The sequence below is a fragment of the Haliotis cracherodii genome, unplaced genomic scaffold (genome assembly GCF_022045235.1).
Source record: "Haliotis cracherodii isolate W230 unplaced genomic scaffold, xgHalCrac1.p SCAF_10, whole genome shotgun sequence".
NCBI classification, from domain to species: domain Eukaryota; kingdom Metazoa; phylum Mollusca; class Gastropoda; order Lepetellida; family Haliotidae; genus Haliotis; species Haliotis cracherodii.
In genome coordinates, this window is record NW_027266265.1 from 12,949,940 (window position 1) to 12,977,528 (window position 27,589).

A 27,589-nucleotide genomic window follows, 5' to 3' on the forward strand; every position below is an offset into this window, starting at 1 on the left:
AACGGTATCTCCCAAATGGTGTGTTGAATGCTGTCAGCATTGAGCTGGCATGATCTAGCTTCATTTGCCAAAAGCCTGAGGAGGCGTCCAGCTTGCTAAACACTTTAGCACCAGCAAACTGCGACATCACTTCTTCACGAGTTGGGAGTTTATAGTGTTCTCTCTGAACTGCTAGATTCAAATTGCGAGGATCTAGGCATATTCTCAATTTCCCTTGTTTCTTGTGCACAATCACCATCGAACTAACCCATTCAGTAGGTTCTGTAACCCCTGTGATCACTCCAAGTGATTTCATTCTGTTCAACTCTTCTTTAAGTTGATCATGGAGAGCAAATGGCACTTTTCTACAAGCTTCTATGACTGGTGTGACTTCTTTGTCCACTTTTATGGTATGTTCACCAGGCAAGCATCCAAGCCCTGTGAATACATCTTGATATTCACTTAGAATATCTTCTGGCTTTGTAGAATTCTAGCTGTTCAAATTTTTCTCATCAACATTGATTTCGTAAACTCTACGAACCAAGTTCAGTCTCTCACAATCCTCCACACCAAGGATACATCTATTGTTGTCTGGTGTTACCATGAATACAGTCTTGTATGGTTTACCTTTGTAGGTGACTGTGAGTTCTGCCTGTCCTTCAACAGGTATGTCAATTCCACCATAAGCTTTTAGGCACATCTTAGGAGGTTCTAATGGTGGCTGGTATTTTAGTTTATCCCACTTCTGACACCATGTAGTGGTTTGTAACAATAACTGAAGAAAGGTACTTCGTGTTAAAAAGCCCTTTTATTCAGACCATGTGGTCAGCATGGTGGCCATCTTGTTACTACTCAAGGGGGAGCACTCTCGTTGGCTTAGCTGCTAGATACTGCTTGGGTATGACTACTTAATATAGATTAATGGACTTCTGTTGACATTAACACTTATCATTACACATATGTATTAAGCAAGTCCCACATTCTTCCTTAAAAGATAAATGCTAAGCATTTCCTCTGTATGTATTTATATATGTAAAAATCGTTTTTATGACTACAGTGATTTTTGCAAGGCTACTCTCATAAATGTCATAACGCATTTAAGGCCAGGGTTCTTCTATACTCGCATTAATGTGCTGACTTATTATTGCGTTAATTTCATGATTTACAGTATTCATGAAGAACATTTCACGTGGGACCAACAGAGGGAAATATGACTATCGACTATTTTTTTTATATTTAGCTAGCTCAAACGATCTATTGGTTTGATTTATTGTTATGGTATCCACAAAATAAGTAGGGTCCGTTTTTTCCGTTTTTGTTGTTCTTTGTGTAACGCCGCACGTAGCAATATTCCAACTATATGACGGTTGTCTGTAAATAATCGAATCTGGACCAGACAATCCAGTGATTGATATCACGACCACCGATCCACGCAATTGAGATACGATGACATGCATCAACCAAGTCAGCGAGCCTAACCACCCGATCCCTTTAGTCGCCTCTTACGACAAGCATAGTCGCCTATAAAGGCAAGCATGGGTTGCTGTAAATCTATTCGGAACCGGATCTTCAAAGGTCAAGTGGGATTCAACTGATATGTTAAGATGAAATAAAACTGAATTATATGTGCTGTTTACATATCAAAGTTTGCCAAATTGTTACAAAATGTTTGGCCACAGCAAGGCTACGTATTCACAACTTATTGTGGTAGGCACAGTATAACTCATGAGTCTGGACTGAGGGAGGGCCGTATTACTCCTTGTGGGTCACCTGCTTGGCAATATGGGACGGGAAAACTGCAGGGGGTGGGGCACTTAAGTTTATGGTACAGGCAGATAACAGAGATCATTTTACAAAGAGGCGAAAGCTGAAACTTGGTGAGATTTACAGAACAAAGGCAGTTATTTCTAGTTTCTTACTGACTCTCGAGGATACATTTAATAAAAATTCGTGTGTGCGACACTAAATTTGGGTCACAATCTTTCTGTCTTCTTTCATTTGTCATCTGAAATACCATCCCTTCGTGCACGTGTGCTCCCTGCTCAAGTTACCAAACACATCCTGTTTACGTACACCTGCAAGATATATATTACGCCGAGGAGAATTTACGATTATACGTTGATACGTCTAACTGCTGGCCTGGTACGCAATGTCATATTTCTTATCGCCAGGGATCACAGGTGTGATACCAGTCTCCCTCAAGGAGACGTCTGATTAAACTCTTTGCTTCGTCAATGCTTCGTCTAGCCCAAACCAGTAACTGGTACCACTAGCAACGATACAATGGCGTACAAAGACTTACAATGAGTCAAGCATCCGTCACACGATTTCCATTTTGATTGATTGTTTGATTGATAGATTGATAGATTGATACATTGTGAGTGAATGAGTGAGTGAGTGAGTGCCTGTTTCACTGGTATGTCCGGATCTGGGTACGGGTCACCGGCTTAGCGTCACCGATCTAGATATATCTGTGCAGGAATAGGTCATCCATGCGGATAGCGTAATCTCGATTAATGTATTCAGGAACCTTTCGTGAACAACATTTATTGAAAATGCTACCGAAGAATCAAACAACTTTAAGATTTGGCTTCTTTGGTGGAATCATTCTAATATTTCACATAACCGTTAACGTCCTTCTTGAATGTTGTCACGCCATTCATTCAGACAGATCTCGAAGATATGTTAATATCTATGCGAGGACAGCGGATTAGATATCGCGAGGCCGGTTCACAATCCGTAAAAGCCTGTGATATGCCATGAATAGCCCATTGCATCTCCTGTACAAAGACTTTCTTTTGTACATGTTGTCACAGAGCCACAAACTTAGGTCAATGGATCAGATAAAAGCAGGACTGCTGGAATCGGTTGAGGTGAACTTCCCATGACATAAACTCCTACTTGACAACCGCTTTAAGAAAGTGCCGCCATTCATGTACACAGCCCTGTGGATGAATGAACGACCTAGCGAAGCCAGTAGCGCCACCTAGTGAGATATAATGGAAGAAGAACAACCGAGAGTTGAATCTTGACAGACTCCGGTGTCATCTGCAGAACCTTGTTAGCAATGGCACAGTGATTTATGAGAGTTTAAGTGAGTCGGATTTTACGCCGCCTTAGCAATATTACAGCAATATCACGGCGGGGGATTCCCACATGGTGCCTATGATATGCAGAGAATCGAACCTGGACTTTCGGCACGAGGAGCGAACGCTTTTACCACTAGGCAACGCAAGCGGCCTTGATCATATGATCAACCTAATGTGTTTTCATTTTTCAGATGTTAAAGTTTGCTTATCACCACTGTAAAATGCAAGGATATCAGCATATCATCATCATCATCATCATCATCATCATCATCATCACCATCATCATCGACGTCACCATCATTATCATCACCACCACCATCAGCATCAGCATCGCCACCGGTATCGTTATCACAGGTGTATACGGTACTCCACACAGAAATTAACGAAGGGCATCTATTTTATCAGGGGTTAGTTAAATATCTATAACAGCTGTGTGTCAGTACATCCAGTTTCTGTCAGTGCAGAAAAATACCAAGTCGGTCAGCTGTGAACACGGTTCTTCAGCATCGGACATCAGCTGTCCTTGACACGCACATTTCAGCGCATTTGAATGGATTTAACAACAAGTAAGGTCATCTTGAGCGGGACGGTTTTCGTAGGCAATAGATGGATTAGCATATGAACTATGATTCTCTTTAGGTAGAAAAAGATCCACAATGTTCGACCTGGTAGAAGTGTGTAATCAAACCGCACAGCATTGGTCTTTGATTGACTGTGGCGTCAAAACAAACTCATTCATGTTCTTGATCTGAATGTTCATCTTAATTGTTATGGATAGTCACGGAGCCGTGATCCAGAGAACAGGGTGTCATTAGATAAAAATGAAGTAATAATAGGATTACCAGAAAAACGGGGTATAACACCCAAGCCAATAACCTCCCCTCAGGAACACCAGAGTAGGTCAGTACAAGATTGAAAACTGCCCCATAAGTATGTATGACAGGCTAGTCGGGTATTGCTATTTGTATTTGTGAAAACAAAGTTATTAAAATTAATAGCAAAACTGATGAAAGTCACCAATAAACGTGTATAAGTGTTATATCGTCACTGCAGAAATAATGAGTGTTGTCTTTAGTATTAACATTCAAATACGTGATATCTGTATTAACGATATTGTCTACGTTCCACCGGTGAGTAAGCGTTAGCCTTACTATCTCGTAGTATAAATGTTGCAAGAAATTGTATTTCTGATGACATCACGATACAGTTTTTTACGATGCATCACGTCTGCACCAGCGCTTGATAACAGCCTTGTGTTTGGGTGTTTCAGTAGTTTAAATTGCTGTCCTTGATGTTGTTGAATAAACTTTGATACTATGAACAATATGTATATCTGATATATATATATATATATATATATATATATATATATATATATATATATATATATATATATATATATATATATATATATATATATAATAGGATGACATAAATAGAACAATGAGTAGTACGTCCAGATTAGTGTATAGGCAACATTTAAAAGTAGATAAAAGAACACAATCGTCCGGAATACAATGTATAATTCTGGTGCACTTCCATGTGACTATATAGCATACAATAAGCTTTCGGGTCCCGTTTGGGTCGGTTTGGGTGGCAGCTTAGATATCCATAGAGTAGGTTCATCTCGGAATCTCCCATATAACTGGGGCTCCTCTTCAATTTAAATGGAGTAACTTGTTTCTTTCAAAACTATACAGTTTTAGAGACTAAGCATTAGTCTGAATAGATATCACCAGTTTTGAATTTGAAACTAATCTGTTTACAGTAACAGAACACTGTTTAAGTGTCATGTACAAATGAGAAAGTGGAATCCCGTCAATTAGGCGGACGAACCTTAAAACTATTAATAAACATTAAAATAAGCAATATCGGGAAAATGGATATGCATATACTATCTGGCAATAAACACCAAGATCACCTTCTAAAAAAATAAGTTTTTAAAGCTGGTTGATATTCTTTTGCGTATTTGACGAGTATATAACTTTCGAAAGTATAAATCCTTTTCCTATACTCAGACGTTCCTGAGCCTTGCGCTTTCCTAATTATTTTGACTAAAATTATTACCGTTATCATTGTATTTGTTAATGGGAAATACGCGCCGATCAAGTACGTGCCATAAATGAAAGCGACATTGTACGATTCCGAACTCATCACGAGACTGTGTTTATGAATCACTGTCAAATAGTGGTGACATAGGAAATACGGAAAATTTGGACAAGGCATTAAGCAATCCGCATGCGCAGAACGATTGATTTCAGTACTTCCGCTAAGCGCTTCGAGTACAACGTCAAACTCGGGCCTGTAATCTGACACGCGAGAAATGACCAATGAAATCTGAGAAGTAGGAATACCGGTAAACGCTGTTGCTTGATTGACAATGCCAATCAAGAAAGGGACCAGCTTGATGATATCGTTCTCTCCCAGTAAATTCCGATGTCTATTTGACGTTATTTGGACGGAAAAACGATGGTTTGAAAGCGTCCAAATAACGTCGTTTTTCCGTCCAATGACCATATACGGAAAAAAACGTCGTGTTCGTGATTGCAGTGTGATGCGTACGCGTATTTCGCACACGGCCCGGCCAGGCCATTTAATGTGTTTCCGAAAGGGGCAAGAAGTGGTGTGTGCAACCCAAGAGGGGACTTTAGGGGTTGCTTATATACAATTTGGGATTTTTGAGATTTGGAATGGATGCCGATGGGGTTGGGGAGGAGAACTAAGGGAGCTGGGTATGGTGGATGTTTGTTTGTTTATGTGATTTTGATTTGGTAGATTATTTTGTTTAAGATGCGTTTAATTAGTTATTAGTTCCGTTTTGATTAAGAATACGCCTAAGGCCTTGAAGTTTTTTCTAGTTTATCTAGTGTCAGTCACAACTTATAGCCTTGAATGCTCCCCGTGATCTCTATAATTGGCTGCCAGCCACGTGAAGGCTTTCCATTCAACCGGAGATGGCCGAACTAAGACGGACACAGCCGAGCGTCGTTACACATGACACATTCGTCACCACTCGCCCCTTTTCGTAAACTGCAAGAAGACTCGTCCCCCTATCGATGAATGTTATTTGCGAAAATACGACAAACCAATCAGAATGCGCGTATGATTTCAAGTTCTTCGTCAAAGAATCCCTCAGAAATAATTTTTGATTTTACATACGTCTTGCATCTAAAAATATACCCAAGACACAGTTAAATGTGTTAAATCATACTGTATTATTCCGCATGTCCTGGTGTGCCTTAAATTGCATCTGAAATATATATAATATGTGGGGAAAATGTGTGAACCATTACGCAACGAGTTGACAATTGTTTTAGGTATGCCCGTTTGCGCTAAGACGGAACCCGGTCGCAACTCAGAATAACACGAGTTGGTCACGAATGTCTCATACCGTAACACAAACCTACACCTTCAAGCAAGTGTGTATTCTTTTCTTAACTGAATTGCTGCTACCAAACAAGACCTAACCTTTTTGTTCTTGCCCACCAGCAAATGTAAATTATACAGCCTTATATACTCTTATATTGTGGTCCCATCGGTAATACACTTGAACCACAATTAACATGACCATAAAAGGAGGTAGTGAGAACCGTTTCGTCACCCCTTCTGGCTTGCCTTGCACTGTTATTATCTATTCAATATCCAAACAAAAACTATTTTGCCCCCTCTCTCAAGTTTTCAATTGACCTCATTTTTTATTAAGGTTTATTCACCTCCTGCTACTGGTTACTTTGAAAATAGTGAGAAGTATTGAAGCCATTGTCTTGTTTGAAACATGACGGGCTGAAGTGATTATTTGCTTGTCAGTTTTAGCTAGCTGTGATCTGGATTCGCTGAACAAGACATTGAAAATAGCAAAATGACGCTATCCAATTGATTTTGATGATCGATCGGCTGTAACAGTGACTGGTCTCTATAACAAAGACGTGATTGTCTAGTTGTTTTTGCTACTCTCACTGCTAGTAGTTCAACGAGACTTTAATACATTTCTTGTTTATACTTGTTTATACTTGTCACGTTTCGGTTTTTCCTTTACACATACATGTTGTTGTTTGTTGCTATTGGGCTTTTCCCAGAATAACACGAGTTGGTCACGATGACACATAATACGGACACATTCTTCTCCACCCGACCGCAAGGAGCCGCCCAATCCATTCCGAGAGCGGGGAAGTAGGTTTGTCATACGTCACCTTGACTTAGTGTAAGACGGACACGGCAGATCGTCGTTACAAACAACATCATTCAAGGTTTTTAAGGATACGTCATTTCTCCGAAAGCTATTTCGATGCATGACGTATTTTACTGGTAGCAGTATAAACTGACTGTGCGTTATGTCAGTAGCTCAATCAGACTCACTGGTACATGGTGTAAGTATATTACATGCAGCAGATGAACAAGGAAACAGACTCTCACGACTCTTCTTCTTGATTACCTGGAATTTCCCAATGTTGTAAGTATGCCGTTAACCGTTTATACAGTAAATCCTATTACTGAACGATGAACAGAGCTTGGGCTTGAAAGTCAAAGCCTGAATTAAGTTGATGAATGTTCAACTATAATTCTTGTCTGTCAGGTGTCAGAATGAATCTTAAACCTCAACGGGTGGATTATTGAAGGGGACCATTTATAAATACGTCAAATCATGAAGATACATAAGGATTGTTAAGGTACATAAGGTTTAGCTACATCATTTCTAGGAATTGTCTTGTCACGTTCCGTATATGGAAAGAGCATGAGAAGAATGTAAACGCCGGGTGTACGTATCGATCATCTATAAATAACACGTACACAATGTGATCGCCCGTCTCCGTTCTGCAGTGTTGAATGAACAGCCAACTGTGACAAACCAATCTGTGTCAGGTGTGTTTATATACAGTGTGCGCCCAGTCTTATGATATAGCGCACTGAATGGTGTGTGTGTGTGTGTGTGTGTGTGTGTGTGTGAGAGAGAGAGAGAGAGAGAGCGAGAGAGAGAGAGAGAGAGAGTGAGTGAGTGAGTGAGTGAGTGGTATGGTTTTACGCCTCTTTTAGCAATATTCCAGCAATATCACGGCGGGGGACACCAGAAATGGGCTTCACACATTGTACCCATGTCGGGAATCGAACCCAGGTCTTCGGCTTGACGAGCGAACACTTTAACCACTAGGCTACCCGACCGCCCGATAGATATAGAGAGAGAGATGGGGTAGTATCGGTTGGGGCAGTATGGGGGCATACAGCGTCAGTATATGGAGTGTGGATATACAGTGTCAGTATATGGAGTGTGGGTATGCAGTGTCAGTATATGAAGTGTGGGTATACAGTGTCAGTATATGGAGTGTGGGTATGCAGTGTCAGTATATGAAGGGTGGGTATACAGTGTCAGTATATGGAGTGCGGGTATACAGCGTCAGTATATGGAGTGTGGATATACAGTGTCAGTATATGGAGTGTGGGTATGCAGTGTCAGTATATGAAGTGTGGGTATACAGTGTCAGTATATGGAGTGTGGGTATGCAGTGTCAGTATATGGAGTGTGGGTATGCAGTGTCAGTATATGAAGTGTGGGTATACAGTGTCAGTATATGGAGTGTGGGTATGCAGTGTCAGTATATGGAGTGTGGGTATGCAGTGTCAGTATATGAAGTGTGGGTATACAGTGTCAGTATATGAAGTGTGGGTATACAGTGTCAGTATATGGAGTGTGGGTATACAGTGTCAGTATATGGAGGGTGGGTATACAGTGGCAGTATATGAAGGGTGCGTATACAGTGTCAGTATATGGAGTGTGGGTATACAGTGTCAGTATATGGAGTGTGGGTATACAGTGTCAGTATATGGAGTGTGGGTATACAGTGTCAGTTTATGAAGGGTGGGTATACAGTGTCAGTATATGGAGTGCGGGTATACAGTGTCAGTATATGAAGGGTGGGTATACAGTGTCAGTATATGGAGCGCGGGTATACAGTGTCAGTATATGAAGGGTGGGTATACAGTGTCAGTATATGGAGCGCGGGTATACAGTGTCAGTATATGAAGGGTGGGTATACAGTGTCAGTATATGGAGCGCGGGTATATAGTGTCAGTATATGAAGGGTGGGTATACAGCGTCAGTATATGGAGCGCGGGTATACAGTGTCAGTATATGGAGCGCGGGTATACAGTGTCAGTATATGAAGGGTGGGTATACAGTGTCAGTATATGAAGGGTGGGTATACAGCGTCAGTATATGAAGGGTGGGTATACAGCGTCAGTATATGGAGCGCGGGTATACAGTGTCAGTATATGAAGGGTGGGTATACAGTGTCAGTATATGGAGTGCGGGTATACAGTGTCAGTATATGAAGAGTGGGTATACAGTGTCAGTATATGGAGTGCGGGTATACAGTGTCAGTATATGAAGGGTGGGTATACAGTGTCAGTATATGGAGCGCGGGTATACAGTGTCAGTATATGAAGTGTGGGTATACAGTGTCAGTATATGGAGTGCGGGTATACAGTGTCAGTATATGGAGCGCGGGTATACAGTGTCAGTATATGAAGGGTGGGTATACAGTGTCAGTATATGGAGCGCGGGTATACAGTGTCAGTATATGAAGGTAGGGTATACAGTGTCAGTATATGGAGCGCGGGTATACAGTGTCAGTATATGAAGGGTGGGTATACAGTGTCAGTATATGGAGCGCGGGTATACAGTGTCAGTATATGAAGGGTGGGTATACAGTGTCAGTATATGGAGCGCGGGTATACAGTGTCAGTATATGAAGGTAGGGTATACAGTGACAGTATATGGAGCGCGGGTATACAGTGTCAGTATATGAAGGTTGGGTATACAGTGTCAGTATATGGAGCGCGGGTATACAGTGTCAGTATATGGAGCGCGGGTATACAGTGTCAGTATATGGAGCGCGGGTATACAGCGTTAGTGTATGGACGGCGGCTATAAAGTGTCGGTACATGGCAGAATTCAGCGGTACTAGAAGGATTTCATGGGGTTTGATAACAAAAATAGAAATTTTGTCTTATGTGTGCGACTGTTGAAAAAAATTTGACGGCAGAAAAATTATATTGTTGGAAGGTGTTTTCTTTAAAAATAATCAGACCCATACATTTAATTACAACAAATCTCCAGACAATCCCCACCCCCTTCCTCTCCCCCACCCCAGAGTATCAACGTTCTTAAACGTTCAGGTTAGTCACCGTGAGTTGAAATGAGAAACAGAAAATAATATGCATGGTCGTATTTGGTATCAAGTATAGTTGGGTTCTTCATTTCAAAAGAAACGAGTTTAATATTTTCAGCATGCTACATAAATAATCGTATATATGTCATACCATCATAGCTATAAATCTGTTGCATCTGCAGACTGTAATCCAGAATGAGTGCTGATCATGAATGCTTATGGATCTTTCTGGACGATTCCAATCTGTGGATAGAAGCCAAAAAGGCAAAAGGTACCGACCTCCAGAGAGAAGTGTTCAAAGAAGATCCTCGCTTGAGAATAGAATTTGGAGAGTTGGCTACTTTCATAAGCAATGAAAGAAAAATAAAAGAAGCAACATTGTATGGATCAGAGCCGCCACCAAGTGACTCAGTATGGGAAAAGGGGAGAGAACAAGGCTGGAAAGTAAACTTATCCCAGAAAAATTCCTGTTCAGGGAAAGAGAAGATGGTCGATACCCAAATTGTTGCTGATGTCACAGAATTAGTTTGTGACCCCCAAAACCGGGAACATGGATCTACGGTTGTTATAGTTAGCGGTGACATAGACATGTGTCCGTGCATTGAGAAAGCTACCGCAAGAAACTGGAATGTGGAAGTTTGGGCAATGGAAAATAGTTTGAGTGGAGGCCTGAAGAAGCTGCCTAAACAGAACGAATTAGTGAAAGTTCAGTTTTTTTCAAGAGAAGATTTAGAAAGATTTACATATATCAAGGAAACGTTCACCATCTTCTCAGACAGGAAAGATGAGATGTGGAGCCATGGGGTAGTGCTACGACAATGCAAGCTTCAAGACGGGGAAATTACAGATTTCATGGATCGCATCAAGAAAATTCTTGATAGTTTCAAATGGCCTTGGCAATATACGCCGTTAACGACAGAGGCTCCTGTGAACCTACTGATTGTGTTCTGTCGCGGACAAGGGAAATCTAACGATAAGGATACTCCTTTAAATCGTTATCAGCAAGAATTAGAAAAGCAGTGCGTACCTAAGTTATGCAAAGCCGTTCTGACATACTTTCAATACGACAAAAGCGATAATCAGGAAACAACTCCGAGTTCAAATGAAACAAATAACAGGTATAACGCACTTCGGGGTTTTGACGGTGCCGATGACGTGACAACCCTCTCCGCTGCCACTGACCAAATATCCGAAATTGCTTCTAACTTTGCCCAAGTCCATGATGACCATGATGAAGACAGTAATCCTGCTGGTACCTTTGGCCGAATATCACCCAGCGAGGCCACACAACACGATACACCACTGGACATTACCCATCAACACAGCCAGGATGCTGCAATTCCAGGAAACAGTAGCGAAAAAACATTTCAGCTAGTTAAGTCCAAAAAGTCCAAAAAGTCCAAAAGACGCCAGTTGTACACTGCCGCTTGTCAATTTCAATATCAGTGTATCAAAGGTAAAAACTGTACACATAATCACACAGAAGATCAGAAATTATTCTTTGAAAAGCGGAATAGATGTGTTGAAGATAAGCCCGCGTACAATGTGCGTACATACAAGACCTGCATATGTATGAGTGGTCAATCGTGCCAATCTCGAGATGCATGTGCTTATGCTCACAGTGAGGAAGAACAGGTATGCTGTCAGTGCCATCTTCTAGGACATGCTACAGATAAATGTCGAAAGAATGCGACAGATCTAAAGAAGTGATCTGAACAAGTGCATACACTATGAACTTATCCAAGATAATTTGCATCAAAATTTGTATATAGTTTGTACATGAAAAGTATTTGTCTCAACCTGTACTACTCAGGAATCGAAACCGGATCTTCAGCATGACGAACCAATGAATTTACAACTAGGCTACCCCTCCCCTTCCATCAGGGACGCGGTTGTCCAAGCTCCGAGAAAATTATCAATATTGACTGGAAATTTTGAGTAATTTGGAGCAAAGAAGACATTGGTGGAAAGATGGGGGTCAGTATTGATGCCTGGAGACGACGGATTGGCCGATTTACACCTCCTAAAGGAACAAGGCAAGTTGAAACTATACAAACATAGCGCCCCATTCTCAATTGACGCCCTATACCGAGATGGGATATTGACTACTGTTGTGTATGTCCATCTGGTCTCTTGTGTGTATTTGTGGCACTGCTGCAGCAGCGTGGACCCCGCAGGCTGTACCTATGTTGATACCCCCTTCAAACTTGTGTACCCCAGATGAGATCTGTGTGATCTCTCCCGTGGGGACCAATTTGTTTACATATCGAAAACATGAGACACTTGCCACTGCTAATGTATCCATACCGAGGCTTATAATCAGATCCAACAAAGTTGGCGGTGGATATAGAAACGGGCTCCGTCCGTCCGTCACGTTTCGTTTCCGTAGCATAACTCAGAAACCGTTCAATATTATTTCATCAACCTTTGCAGGTCTGTCAAGTACTATTTGCTATTTAGAAATTTTAGAATTTTTGATTTGTTACGTTTCAATGGCAAAAATATGGACTTAGATTCTGCGAGGGTAGGGTTCGTTTCTGGAGCATAACTCAGAAGCCGTTCAATATTTTGTCATGAAACTTACAGCTGAGCTGGTGCCTTTTGCTATTTAGAAATTTTAGAAAGTTTTATTTTTTACGTTTCCATGGCAACAAGATGGACTTAGGTTCTATGAGGGTAGGGTTTGTTTCCAGAGCATAACTCATAACGCTTTCAATATTTTTCATGAAACTTTGCAGGTTTGTCAGGTACATGCTGAACTGGTGCCTTTTGCTATTTAGAAATTTAAGAATTTTTTATTTTTTACGTTTCCATGGCAACAAGATGGACTTAGGTTCCAAACTCTCTTTTTTTACGATTTCCATGACAAGTTCCACCTCTGTTAAAAAAAGTTAGGGTTTGGTTTAGATTTAATTATGTCATAAATTCTGCAACAGGGGCTTGGGATATAGCCACGTTAGTGGCAAACTCTTGTTTTAATAAGCGTGATTCCAGATACTCCGTACGTCAAGTACTTTGTAATTCGGGGAAGTCTATTATTTCCTTGGCCAGTCTGAAACTTTAGTCTACACGACTAGTTTGCTATTCAGGCGTTTTTCGTCTTTTTCATTGTCCAAGAGAATTGATTCAGGGATGAGCCCTCAGTGTTATCATCTCCCTATCTAACGCCGTTGAGTTAATGAACTCTTAGTTATTCATTGGTCGCAGCCATCTTAATTTGTTGTCTATACATCTTAGCTAATTAGCGTGTACTTTTGCTCTGATCCAAATTAATCAGTGATCATTGTCAGTGTAGATTGTTGTTTTTTTATCTTTTATATTGTCGTCTATTGGTACAGTTATCTGAGAGTAATAAAACTGAACTTTTACCACGTTTCCAATTATTACTTTATTCTTGTTTAATAACTAGCTGGTTTCTGGAGCACACTGTAGGTACTCTGTGTGAAGCCTAATTCTGGTGTCCCCCATCGTATTATTAGAATATATCTAGAATTATCTATACATGCCGCCATGATACATAACACGCATGGCAGAAAATCTATTTCTGTTCATACGCAAAAACGACTGTCTGTGATTATGTTTTGGTAGTCGTTTAGGGAAACAAAAAATGATATGAATCAGGATAGGTCAGTTCAATAACTGTAGACGCCATGGATGAACACATCAATGAATACTTTTTAAATAGGTTGAAGAATACAATAATAGAATCCATGTGATATTGCCGATAAAAGTAAAGACAGTGATTATTTGAGACGGATCAGTCTTATAGGAAAGGTTTTTCTGAATTAGGTTGCGAGTGATGTAGTCAGTTCCTTCACAGTGCAACATAATGCTCATTTGAAGGACAAAACAACTGTCTTTAACCATATAATTTGTTCTAAACACCCAGATGTATGAAAACAAGGTGAATGAATTGAGTGAGAGGCACTATATCCAGAGGTTTTGTAGCAGATGTGTACATGTTGATTTATCAGGTAATTGAAACACTTCCCTACAAATTATTTTCGTTATATGTTTTTGGTCACTCTGAAGTAGATACGAAACATTCTCTAGCAGAAAATATGGGATCGACTTTTTACAGATATGAACTGATAAAACGTTTATATGATACAGGACAAAGCTGTAAATTTATTCTGCCCGGCGACTTAACGCCCAAACTAAGAGTATACATGACTTTATATTAGATGGCTCAGACTATCTACCTGTTGACGCCGACAGTACATGATTTTGACCATCCCCGTCATTCGTGTAATCCACGCGACAACACTTATGGAAGATACTTAAATGGCATCTGCAAGTTATTTTGAATTCACATAGTTAATGGGAGATTTTCGTCTGACAGTCCGAGTAACTTTACGTTGATCTCGTCATATAGATGCATATGCCAATTGTATGTTCGATAACTGTGACGTGTTTACGAGTAAACAAGTTGAACCAGTACGTACCAGTGTGCCTCTATTATCAGAACCAATGTATAAACTTCCCGATGCCATGTTCAGAAGATTTTAGCATTATGTCATAGTTCCAAAATACATCATATTTTCTTCTATTTTTTGTAAATAATTTTGACTTTATAAAATAAGACTTAACATCATATTTTGTGTATGTTACTTAATAATTTGTGTACTAAAATTTATTATCAGTCGGTTTTGATACACGCCGAGCCTTCATTCACAAGGTTTGGTTGATAAGCACTATGTATTAAGCATTAAGACTACATGCGTGTAGTTGATAGACATTATGTATTAAGCGTTAAGACTACATGCGTGTTCCGTCCAAAGTTTATTATCAGTCGGTGTTGATATACGCCTGCCTTCATTCCCAAGATTTAGTCTATGAGCGTTATGAGCTAATCGTTAAGACTACATGATTGAGAGAAGTAAACATTACTCTATGATAACGCGCTCTCCGAGAAAACTTATGTAATTATAGTCATTTCTGCATACTCATGTCCTTCAAAATTGCGAGGTAATCTCTAAATTCAGATAGTCAGCACGTTAGATTAGCAACATTGTGTAGGTATTGTTTAAGTAAGTGATAATTCAAAATGCGACCATATCATGACCTAAGAGCATCGGTGGTATAATTAACGGCCTTTATTCCGGGTACCTCACTGTTGAGACACACGGAATAAAGACTGGCCACTAATAGATGCTTCTCTTGGTTGTTTTAAGGTAAGATATGTTGACTTCATATATATTGTATGTTCTTAAACTATATTCCTATTTCTATTGTTTTCTATTTCATTCTATATTCTTAGTTCCTTTGAATATAATCAACATTTTAAATTAGGCAATAATGATTAAGGTAACCAGTAAAGTTAGTATTATAGTTAGGTTAGATCATGTAGCACGAGAAACAATCTAACAATATAGTGTATATTAAAATAGTATAAAATATAACATGATAACGTTTTTAGGCATTGGTTCAGCAAATTAAAATTACACATAATCGGGCTCGTGGAAGCAAAGTAAGTCCTGTGCATCTGTTGTCAATTGTATATTTTATTGAATGTTTGCAATTGAAGTGTATGTATCTTTAAATGATTACTGTGTGTGTTCCATTCAAATGACTCAAACTACCCTTGGTGTAATTAATGTTTAAAGAATGTACTTATTAAGCGCGGCAACTATACTGTACACGCAAAACCCGTGAGCGCACATAACACTTGTTGTTTAATTCAGTTGCTCATGTATTATTAAGCTGTATTTATGCCTACATTGTACACATACAATGACATGCCGTCGGGCATATGACTTTTGGTTATTAACGGTAGATTAGATATAAAACATGTGGCCATATTATTTAATTAGCAGATTGAAATCTTATTGATATTTGTGTATTCTTATTATTCGGTTTAAGTTGTATTCTGTAAGGTTGTATTGAAGTCAAGCTCATCTTTTCGTTTCTCATAAACATTATAAGATCATGTAAGATTATTTTTAGTAATGGGTGAGATAGTTATTAATATTTGTGTATTCTAACTATTCGGTTTAAGTTGTATTCTGTAAGGTTGTATTGAAGTAAAGCTCATCTTTACGTTTCGCATAAAAATTAAAAGATCATGCAAGATTATTTTAGTAATTGATGAGATATTTATTAATATTTGTGTATTCTTATTATTCGGATAAAGTTGTATTCTGTAAGGTTGTATTGAAGTAAAGCTTATGATTACGTTCTTCATAAACATCTAAAGATCATGTAAGACTATTTTAGTAAGTGGTAAGATATTTATTAATGTATGTGTATTCATATTATTCGTTTAGGTTATCTTCTGCTAGGTATATTAAAGTAACGCTTATCATTACGTTCTTCATAAATAGCAAAGATCATGTACGGTTATTTTAGTTATTGGTAACACATGTAGTACGTGTCTTACCGAAGAGTTATCCTATTTATCTAAAATACATTGACCTTAATTGCGTTATATCACGTGTATTATATTTTCAACCAAATGTCAAGTGTCTTCGTTTCATTGTTAAATGTATTTGTTTATTGTATGATATATTGTAAGATTTATACTGTAACTGTTAATTCATAATTTTCGGAACACTTTAATTGTCTTAGGTTGTACTTTGTTTATGTTTTATTGTGATATGTAAAAAGACTGATGAGACACACGGAATAAAGACTGGCCACTAATAGATGCTTCTCTTGGTTGTTTTAATGTGTGCGGTCCCTTGCTAATTCCCGACAGCTAATTCTAGGAATTATAATTAGCCTTGACCAAACATAAACCTTTAAAGGTTATTATAGGTCATAAGGTTTATCATAAATACAAAAGATTTCAACTTAAACATAATTTATGCTGTGTGAGTTTGATACACTACTCGAAGAGGATATCTATCGGGCATTTGAAATAATCTGATATTGTGCTAGCTCCTGTGTCAATTCCGGGACGTGATTTGTGATTCCGATAGCAAAGTATGGATTGCAACTACCATAGTTTGATCATCAATGCAGACAACTGAAATCGGCAAAATAACGAAAATTCAAATGTGAAGTTTGGATTAATTTGAAGAAATGTGTTGTCTTTATAGAAATAAATAAGGAGTTTAAAAGAAGCAGTTTAAAAGTAATCTGAAAAAAGTAATAGTGCCGCCATGAGTAATGCTGTGAACGTTTCTGGGGGGCAATAAAAAAATCCTATTGCATCGGGAGACTGGTTCCAGTACTTCAATGGGTTACTTAACCTTGAACTTAATTCAGTTCCTACTGACTTTGACCTTTATAAGTACTTAACAAATTCTATTCATATACATTTCTGTGATAACTGCATTAATAATATTTTAACAGATAATATTCTAACAAATGGAGAAATTACCGTAGGAATAAAGGCATTATAAGGCGTGGCAAGCTGTAGACGACGGTATTCTCAAGGAATTTTACTGACAGACAGACAGACAGACAGACAGACAGACAGATATTTTATTTTCGTCTCACCGCTGTACATCATAAAAAAATGCATACAATAGACGTTTATACATAAAAATAATAATACTGCGCCACTGATATAAAGTAATGAGAGACGGTACACAAAACTTGATGATATATACAGATAAAAATGTTTTATCCATATAGCAATATCTTTCTGCGTTGTGGCACTGACATATACCTCATGTTTAAAAAGGACACAATTTCTCATCGTTTGACAGGTTTAAAAAGCTGGACATTATACTCGTAAATAGTGTAGATCTTTGATCATCGTAAAGTGGACATTGGAAGAAAGCATGTTTTTAATCTTCAAGATGATCATTACAATTAAAGCACACTCTGTCTTCAACCTTTAAATTAATATATCTGATGTTTTCGATTCTTAAAAAATGCAATATCACATCTGAATTTTGTAAAGGCAGATCTGTAACTTCGGGGAATATAGCTCTTGACACAATTTTCACAGCAATAACAATCTTTAAAAATCCAATACATATGGAATTTGCTTGTACCAGAATATATCTTTCCATAAAAGATCCTGACAGATTTTCAGATATTTTTCCATAAGGACATCTTGTATTTTGCTGGAAATATCTTTCGTATTTAAACCAGTGGTGATGTTGAATATACGCAGTATGTTTAGGTCGGCCAATTTTGCGGAAAAACGTGAGTTCCAGTTCTTGTGATTGGCTGCCTGCCTTTCCGCCTATAAAAATACATGTTTATTTAATCGACCATGTATATTTCACTGTCTAGCGATACATATCCACTGTCTGACACTCGGAGGTATCCACCCTGAATCCCCTTTAAGAGCCAAATTAGGTTCATATCTGCCCACGCCAAAAATAAACCTGATAGCCCGGTGGTGTACAGCATTAACAGCAGATGCATCACGGCCCGACCGCGTCATACCAAAATACGTTAAAAGTTGGTACTTGTTAAACCCTATTTCACCTCACCCTTTTATAGTCCAATCTACCGAAAATCGTTTCATGTTAAAACTATCCAGCAAACACTCCCACATGTTATTATCATTGTCTTCCAAGTATTCAAGGATATCGTCTTCAACAAAATCAGGTAGTGTGCCAGTCCTAGAGTTGAAATCACCTCCGATGATAACATACACATCATCATATAGGAAAAGCATATGCAACAGATCATCTTGTAATAGTGAGATGCCGTTTTTACATTGACGTAACGGGTTATTATACCAGGCTGAAGACTCCGGGTGAATATATTCACTTGCATATAATAGGTCTTTCTTTAAACCACATACACCCTTATCTAGTAAAATAAATATGCCACTATCACACACTTTGGTCCACTTTACAAGATGTGCTAAAATGTTTCTGATTAATACTGTTACTCCACCTGAGAGTCGACCCCGGGTTGATATCCGCTCACCATCATTGGTGTGTAAAGTAAAGTCCCTGAATAAGCCACCCAAATCTGTCAACCATGTTTCAGTTATCCCGACTATATCAAATACGTTAACAAAGGTAATACATTCACAATCGTCTACCTTGGAGTTTAGTCCAGAATAGTTTCAGAATTTTATGGACCCAGTCAACAAAGGGGAAATTGTAGGTGAAACTGTATGAAACACCCTACAATCATCTTGGCCCGGGCCACCCCCGATCAATTGTTTGTTTGTTGGTTGGTTGGTTTGTTGTTTTACGCCGCACTCAGCAATATTCCAGCTATATGAAGGCGGTCTGTAAGTAATCGAGTCTGGACCAGACAATCCAGTGATTAATATCATGAGCATCGATCCACGCAATTGGGATCGATGACATGCATCTACCCAGTAAGCGAGCCTGACCACCCGATCCCATTAGTCGACAAGCATAGTCACCTTTTAGGTCAAGCAAGGGTTGCTGAAGACCTATTCTACCCCGGAATCTTCACGGGTCTCTATTGTTTGTCTTCTGTCTCGTGCTAGGGCGGAGTGATCGAGGCCGAAAGTCAAATCTGTTTTCTTCACCTGGCCTCCGATTACCGTTGTTCCTGGTTCCACCATATTTTGGTCTTACACAACTATCCTGGGTCTGTGCAGGACAATCTCTTCTCTCTGTGTCACGTTTTATGTCCTTGTCAATTGTTTTCCTTCGAAGAAAAAACTTTTATTAGGATTTACAGTGCGTTGTCTGTTAACTTCACGTCGAGGACTCCGTTCCGTTGCTATTGTAATAAAATGTGCTTTGTGCGCAAAAATATATATCTAAATATCTTTGAGCGAAATCGAACATCTAAAATTGTATAGTGATCCTTGATAAACCCCTGTGCCGAGATTGAACAAAATCGGCAAAATGACATCTTAGTAAAGACCTCTTAAAGAAAACCTGTAAATAACGACCAGGTTGTCGTTTTGGAGAGGTAGTTGGAATATGAAAGACGCAGTGCTTTTACACAAGTTCCATGGCTCTACTTTATGTAGTTTCTGTGAAAACGCGCAAATTAGTTTCTGTGTAAACGCGCAAGTTGAAGAAAGAATATATTTCTATTCCGAATAATTATAAGAAACCGAGCAAAAAAATGAAAAACGTGAAAATAGCAAAAAGTACCAATGTTTCCAATCAAACTTTGTTTATCAGAATCTTTAAACAATAAGGGGCGATATGTACGACATTAACCCTTAATGTAGACAAAATAAATTTACATTAAGGTTTGCGGGTTGTTACTCTTAATGTGAAAAAAAATACATTAAGAATTAACACGCAATCCTTAATACAATGTTTTTACATTCAGAACATTTTTTACATTAAGGGTTGTAACAGTGCTTGCCCACTATGATACCATGCTGCAGTTTAACATGAATATCCTACTCAGACATGTTTCAACGGACTCCGAGCCGCCTTTGTTTTATCCTCTCAGTGCCGAATGCCATGCAAGGTAACACATACGGTCGTTGAAAATATTTAGGTTATGCTGCTATTCCACACAGACCACGAATCCCACGAATCCCCACGATTTGTAAATTTTAAGATCCGTGAGGATTCGTGGAATTTAGCAAATATTCTGGTTCAGTTCGTGACGCTCTACGATCTAGTTACGATACAGGTACGATAGAGTTACGAATATTCGTGGGATTCGGCTGGATTCGCATGAATATTGTCAGGAATTCACTACGATTTACAAGAAGCTATTACGAATACTGTACGAAAGTTAGGAATCAGTTAGGAATCAGTTAAGAATACGCCGAGTGCATGTACGAATCAGGTACGAATTAAAATGAATTCGTGACTATTCTTGACAATTTTTGGGGTTTTCCCTTAAGATAGCTTCGGCGTGTATTCGTGGGATTCGTGACAGATTCGCAGCCTATTCGTCGTAAAGCCACGAATTCACGAATCCCCGAAAGAGTTAAGAATACCTACGAAAGCCTACGCATCGATTACGATTCAGTCACGATGCCTAAGAATGCATTACGAATTTGTTACGATTAACTACGATATTTTTGAATCGGGATTTCGTGGCCATAACTTTGAACAGCTCAAAACTTTTGCCACGAATTCCCGATAGCTCAAGAATTGTAAGAACTAACTACGAATATATGCGAATCAGTTAATAATTCCACGAACTGATTACGATCCAACTACGAATCCTAAAACTTATCAATTCGTGGGATTCGTGGTCTGTGTGGAATAGTAGCATAAGACGCGGCCGGGGATCGTACTGCCAACCTTCCGCTCTCCATGCAGACGCTCGAGCTAGCAGCTCTGTCTGTGGCTACGAAGACTCTCATTAGTTCTTCTAAATGTGGCATGATCGTGGTGATTCCAGGGCATGAGAAAGGTTCCCAGTACCTAAAGCATGTCCTAATGGGGGCCACAAGATCAGGATTGGGTGATTAAAGCGTAACTGTTTAACATCCTTCTCGATGACGTGGTGATTACTTAACTGGTGTCTCACGTACCGTTAGCGGGCGTTACCTACCTTATTTTAGGTTTATGGAAACATAAACTGAAACAGTTTGATTGTTTAACCAATTTATTTACAAAAAAAACCATTGAACTCTCCGCACGCTCACTGAGAATATTAAAGTAATTAATACTCTCTTGAGTTCAACGCCGCTGTGTTTGTTTGTTTGTTGTTTATTGCCGCACTCAGCAATATTCCAGCTATATGACGAGTAATAATCGAGTCTGGACCAGACAATCCACTGATTGATGTCATGCAAGATTATTTTAGTAATTGATGAGATATTTATTAATATTTGTGTATTCTTATTATTCGGATAAAGTTGTATTCTGTAAGGTTGTATTAAAGTAACGCTTATCATTACGTTCTTCATAAATAGCAAAGATCATGTACGGTTATTTTAGTTATTGGTAACACATGTAGTACGTGTCTTACCGAAGAGTTATCCTATTTATCTAAAATACATTGACCTTAATTGCGTTATATCACGTGTATTATATTTTCAACCAAATGTCAAGTGTCTTCGTTTCATTGTTAAATGTATTTGTTTATTGTATGATATATTGTAAGATTTATACTGTAACTGTTAATTCATAATTTTCGGAACACTTTAATTGTCTTAGGTTGTACTTTGTTTATGTTTTATTGTGATATGTAAAAAGACTGATGAGACACACGGAATAAAGACTGGCCACTAATAGATGCTTCTCTTGGTTGTTTTAATGTGTGCGGTCCCTTGCTAATTCCCGACAGCTAATTCTAGGAATTATAATTAGCCTTGACCAAACATAAACCTTTAAAGGTTATTATAGGTCATAAGGTTTATCATAAATACAAAAGATTTCAACTTAAACATAATTTATGCTGTGTGAGTTTGATACACTACTCGAAGAGGATATCTATCGGGCATTTGAAATAATCTGATATTGTGCTAGCTCCTGTGTCAATTCCGGGACGTGATTTGTGATTCCGATAGCAAAGTATGGATTGCAACTACCATAGTTTGATCATCAATGCAGACAACTGAAATCGGCAAAATAACGAAAATTCAAATGTGAAGTTTGGATTAATTTGAAGAAATGTGTTGTCTTTATAGAAATAAATAAGGAGTTTAAAAGAAGCAGTTTAAAAGTAATCTGAAAAAAGTAATAGTGCCGCCATGAGTAATGCTGTGAACGTTTCTGGGGGGCAATAAAAAAATCCTATTGCATCGGGAGACTGGTTCCAGTACTTCAATGGGTTACTTAACCTTGAACTTAATTCAGTTCCTACTGACTTTGACCTTTATAAGTACTTAACAAATTCTATTCATATACATTTCTGTGATAACTGCATTAATAATATTTTAACAGATAATATTCTAACAAATGGAGAAATTACCGTAGGAATAAAGGCATTATAAGGCGTGGCAAGCTGTAGACGACGGTATTCTCAAGGAATTTTACTGACAGACAGACAGACAGACAGACAGACAGACAGATATTTTATTTTCGTCTCACCGCTGTACATCATAAAAAAATGCATACAATAGACGTTTATACATAAAAATAATAATACTGCGCCACTGATATAAAGTAATGAGAGACGGTACACAAAACTTGATGATATATACAGATAAAAATGTTTTATCCATATAGCAATATCTTTCTGCGTTGTGGCACTGACATATACCTCATGTTTAAAAAGGACACAATTTCTCATCGTTTGACAGGTTTAAAAAGCTGGACATTATACTCGTAAATAGTGTAGATCTTTGATCATCGTAAAGTGGACATTGGAAGAAAGCATGTTTTTAATCTTCAAGATGATCATTACAATTAAAGCACACTCTGTCTTCAACCTTTAAATTAATATATCTGATGTTTTCGATTCTTAAAAAATGCAATATCACATCTGAATTTTGTAAAGGCAGATCTGTAACTTCGGGGAATATAGCTCTTGACACAATTTTCACAGCAATAACAATCTTTAAAAATCCAATACATATGGAATTTGCTTGTACCAGAATATATCTTTCCATAAAAGATCCTGACAGATTTTCAGATATTTTTCCATAAGGACATCTTGTATTTTGCTGGAAATATCTTTCGTATTTAAACCAGTGGTGATGTTGAATATACGCAGTATGTTTAGGTCGGCCAATTTTGCGGAAAAACGTGAGTTCCAGTTCTTGTGATTGGCTGCCTGCCTTTCCGCCTATAAAAATACATGTTTATTTAATCGACCATGTATATTTCACTGTCTAGCGATACATATCCACTGTCTGACACTCGGAGGTATCCACCCTGAATCCCCTTTAAGAGCCAAATTAGGTTCATATCTGCCCACGCCAAAAATAAACCTGATAGCCCGGTGGTGTACAGCATTAACAGCAGATGCATCACGGCCCGACCGCGTCATACCAAAATACGTTAAAAGTTGGTACTTGTTAAACCCTATTTCACCTCACCCTTTTATAGTCCAATCTACCGAAAATCGTTTCATGTTAAAACTATCCAGCAAACACTCCCACATGTTATTATCATTGTCTTCCAAGTATTCAAGGATATCGTCTTCAACAAAATCAGGTAGTGTGCCAGTCCTAGAGTTGAAATCACCTCCGATGATAACATACACATCATCATATAGGAAAAGCATATGCAACAGATCATCTTGTAATAGTGAGATGCCGTTTTTACATTGACGTAACGGGTTATTATACCAGGCTGAAGACTCCGGGTGAATATATTCACTTGCATATAATAGGTCTTTCTTTAAACCACATACACCCTTATCTAGTAAAATAAATATGCCACTATCACACACTTTGGTCCACTTTACAAGATGTGCTAAAATGTTTCTGATTAATACTGTTACTCCACCTGAGAGTCGACCCCGGGTTGATATCCGCTCACCATCATTGGTGTGTAAAGTAAAGTCCCTGAATAAGCCACCCAAATCTGTCAACCATGTTTCAGTTATCCCGACTATATCAAATATGTTAACAAAGGTAATACATTCACAATCGTCTACCTTGGAGTTTAGTCCAGAATAGTTTCAGAATTTTATGGACCCAGTCAACAAAGGGGAAATTGTAGGTGAAACTGTATGAAACACCCTACAATCATCTTGGCCCGGGCCACCCCCGATCAATTGTTTGTTTGTTGGTTGGTTGGTTTGTTGTTTTACGCCGCACTCAGCAATATTCCAGCTATATGAAGGCGGTCTGTAAGTAATCGAGTCTGGACCAGACAATCCAGTGATTAATATCATGAGCATCGATCCACGCAATTGGGATCGATGACATGCATCTACCCAGTAAGCGAGCCTGACCACCCGATCCCATTAGTCGACAAGCATAGTCACCTTTTAGGTCAAGCAAGGGTTGCTGAAGACCTATTCTACCCCGGAATCTTCACGGGTCTCTATTGTTTGTCTTCTGTCTCGTGCTAGGGCGGAGTGATCGAGGCCGAAAGTCAAATCTGTTTTCTTCACCTGGCCTCCGATTACCGTTGTTCCTGGTTCCACCATATTTTGGTCTTACACAACTATCCTGGGTCTGTGCAGGACAATCTCTTCTCTCTGTGTCACGTTTTATGTCCTTGTCAATTGTTTTCCTTCGAAGAAAAAACTTTTATTAGGATTTACAGTGCGTTGTCTGTTAACTTCACGTCGAGGACTCCGTTCCGTTGCTATTGTAATAAAATGTGCTTTGTGCGCAAAAATATATATCTAAATATCTTTGAGCGAAATCGAACATCTAAAATTGTATAGTGATCCTTGATAAACCCCTGTGCCGAGATTGAACAAAATCGGCAAAATGACATCTTAGTAAAGACCTCTTAAAGAAAACCTGTAAATAACGACCAGGTTGTCGTTTTGGAGAGGTAGTTGGAATATGAAAGACGCAGTGCTTTTACACAAGTTCCATGGCTCTACTTTATGTAGTTTCTGTGAAAACGCGCAAATTAGTTTCTGTGTAAACGCGCAAGTTGAAGAAAGAATATATTTCTATTCCGAATAATTATAAGAAACCGAGCAAAAAAATGAAAAACGTGAAAATAGCAAAAAGTACCAATGTTTCCAATCAAACTTTGTTTATCAGAATCTTTAAACAATAAGGGGCGATATGTACGACATTAACCCTTAATGTAGACAAAATAAATTTACATTAAGGTTTGCGGGTTGTTACTCTTAATGTGAAAAAAAATACATTAAGAATTAACACGCAATCCTTAATACAATGTTTTTACATTCAGAACATTTTTTACATTAAGGGTTGTAACAGTGCTTGCCCACTATGATACCATGCTGCAGTTTAACATGAATATCCTACTCAGACATGTTTCAACGGACTCCGAGCCGCCTTTGTTTTATCCTCTCAGTGCCGAATGCCATGCAAGGTAACACATACGGTCGTTGAAAATATTTAGGTTATGCTGCTATTCCACACAGACCACGAATCCCACGAATCCCCACGATTTGTAAATTTTAAGATCCGTGAGGATTCGTGGAATTTAGCAAATATTCTGGTTCAGTTCGTGACGCTCTACGATCTAGTTACGATACAGGTACGATAGAGTTACGAATATTCGTGGGATTCGGCTGGATTCGCATGAATATTGTCAGGAATTCACTACGATTTACAAGAAGCTATTACGAATACTGTACGAAAGTTAGGAATCAGTTAGGAATCAGTTAAGAATACGCCGAGTGCATGTACGAATCAGGTACGAATTAAAATGAATTCGTGACTATTCTTGACAATTTTTGGGGTTTTCCCTTAAGATAGCTTCGGCGTGTATTCGTGGGATTCGTGACAGATTCGCAGCCTATTCGTCGTAAAGCCACGAATTCACGAATCCCCGAAAGAGTTAAGAATACCTACGAAAGCCTACGCATCGATTACGATTCAGTCACGATGCCTAAGAATGCATTACGAATTTGTTACGATTAACTACGATATTTTTGAATCGGGATTTCGTGGCCATAACTTTGAACAGCTCAAAACTTTTGCCACGAATTCCCGATAGCTCAAGAATTGTAAGAACTAACTACGAATATATGCGAATCAGTTAATAATTCCACGAACTGATTACGATCCAACTACGAATCCTAAAACTTATCAATTCGTGGGATTCGTGGTCTGTGTGGAATAGTAGCATAAGACGCGGCCGGGGATCGTACTGCCAACCTTCCGCTCTCCATGCAGACGCTCGAGCTAGCAGCTCTGTCTGTGGCTACGAAGACTCTCATTAGTTCTTCTAAATGTGGCATGATCGTGGTGATTCCAGGGCATGAGAAAGGTTCCCAGTACCTAAAGCATGTCCTAATGGGGGCCACAAGATCAGGATTGGGTGATTAAAGCGTAACTGTTTAACATCCTTCTCGATGACGTGGTGATTACTTAACTGGTGTCTCACGTACCGTTAGCGGGCGTTACCTACCTTATTTTAGGTTTATGGAAACATAAACTGAAACAGTTTGATTGTTTAACCAATTTATTTACAAAAAAAACCATTGAACTCTCCGCACGCTCACTGAGAATATTAAAGTAATTAATACTCTCTTGAGTTCAACGCCGCTGTGTTTGTTTGTTTGTTGTTTATTGCCGCACTCAGCAATATTCCAGCTATATGACGAGTAATAATCGAGTCTGGACCAGACAATCCACTGATTGATGTCATGAGCATCGATCCGCGCAATCGGGATACGATGACATGCATCAACCAAGTCAGCGAGTCTGACCACCCGATCCCGTTAGTCGCCTCTTACGACAAGCACAGTCGCCTTTTACCGCAAGCATGGGTTGCTGCAGACCTGTTCTACCCCAGATCTACATAATCTATTGCCGCTGTGAACAGTGTTCCAAGACGTTTCAGATTCATTTTAGATAATCCAGCAACATGACACAGATCACAAATGTTTCTTCCCTTGTTCAAACAGACAAGCATACACAAGGTGTTGACAAGTCAAGGGCCATAGCCAGGGTGAATTTGATATTCGAATCTATGATCACCGGAT

General features: G+C 38.8%; 1 protein-coding gene across 1 annotated transcript; it reads left to right on the plus strand.

Moving 5' to 3' along the window:
- The first annotated feature begins 10,426 nt into the window (after positions 1-10,426).
- LOC139449399 (uncharacterized) lies at positions 10,427-11,941 on the plus strand. The gene has a single exon (XM_071230768.1). It carries the CDS (start codon positions 10,427-10,429, stop codon positions 11,939-11,941), a length of 1,515 nt encoding a protein of 504 aa, XP_071086869.1.
- Positions 11,942-27,589: the final 15,648 nt, after the last annotated feature.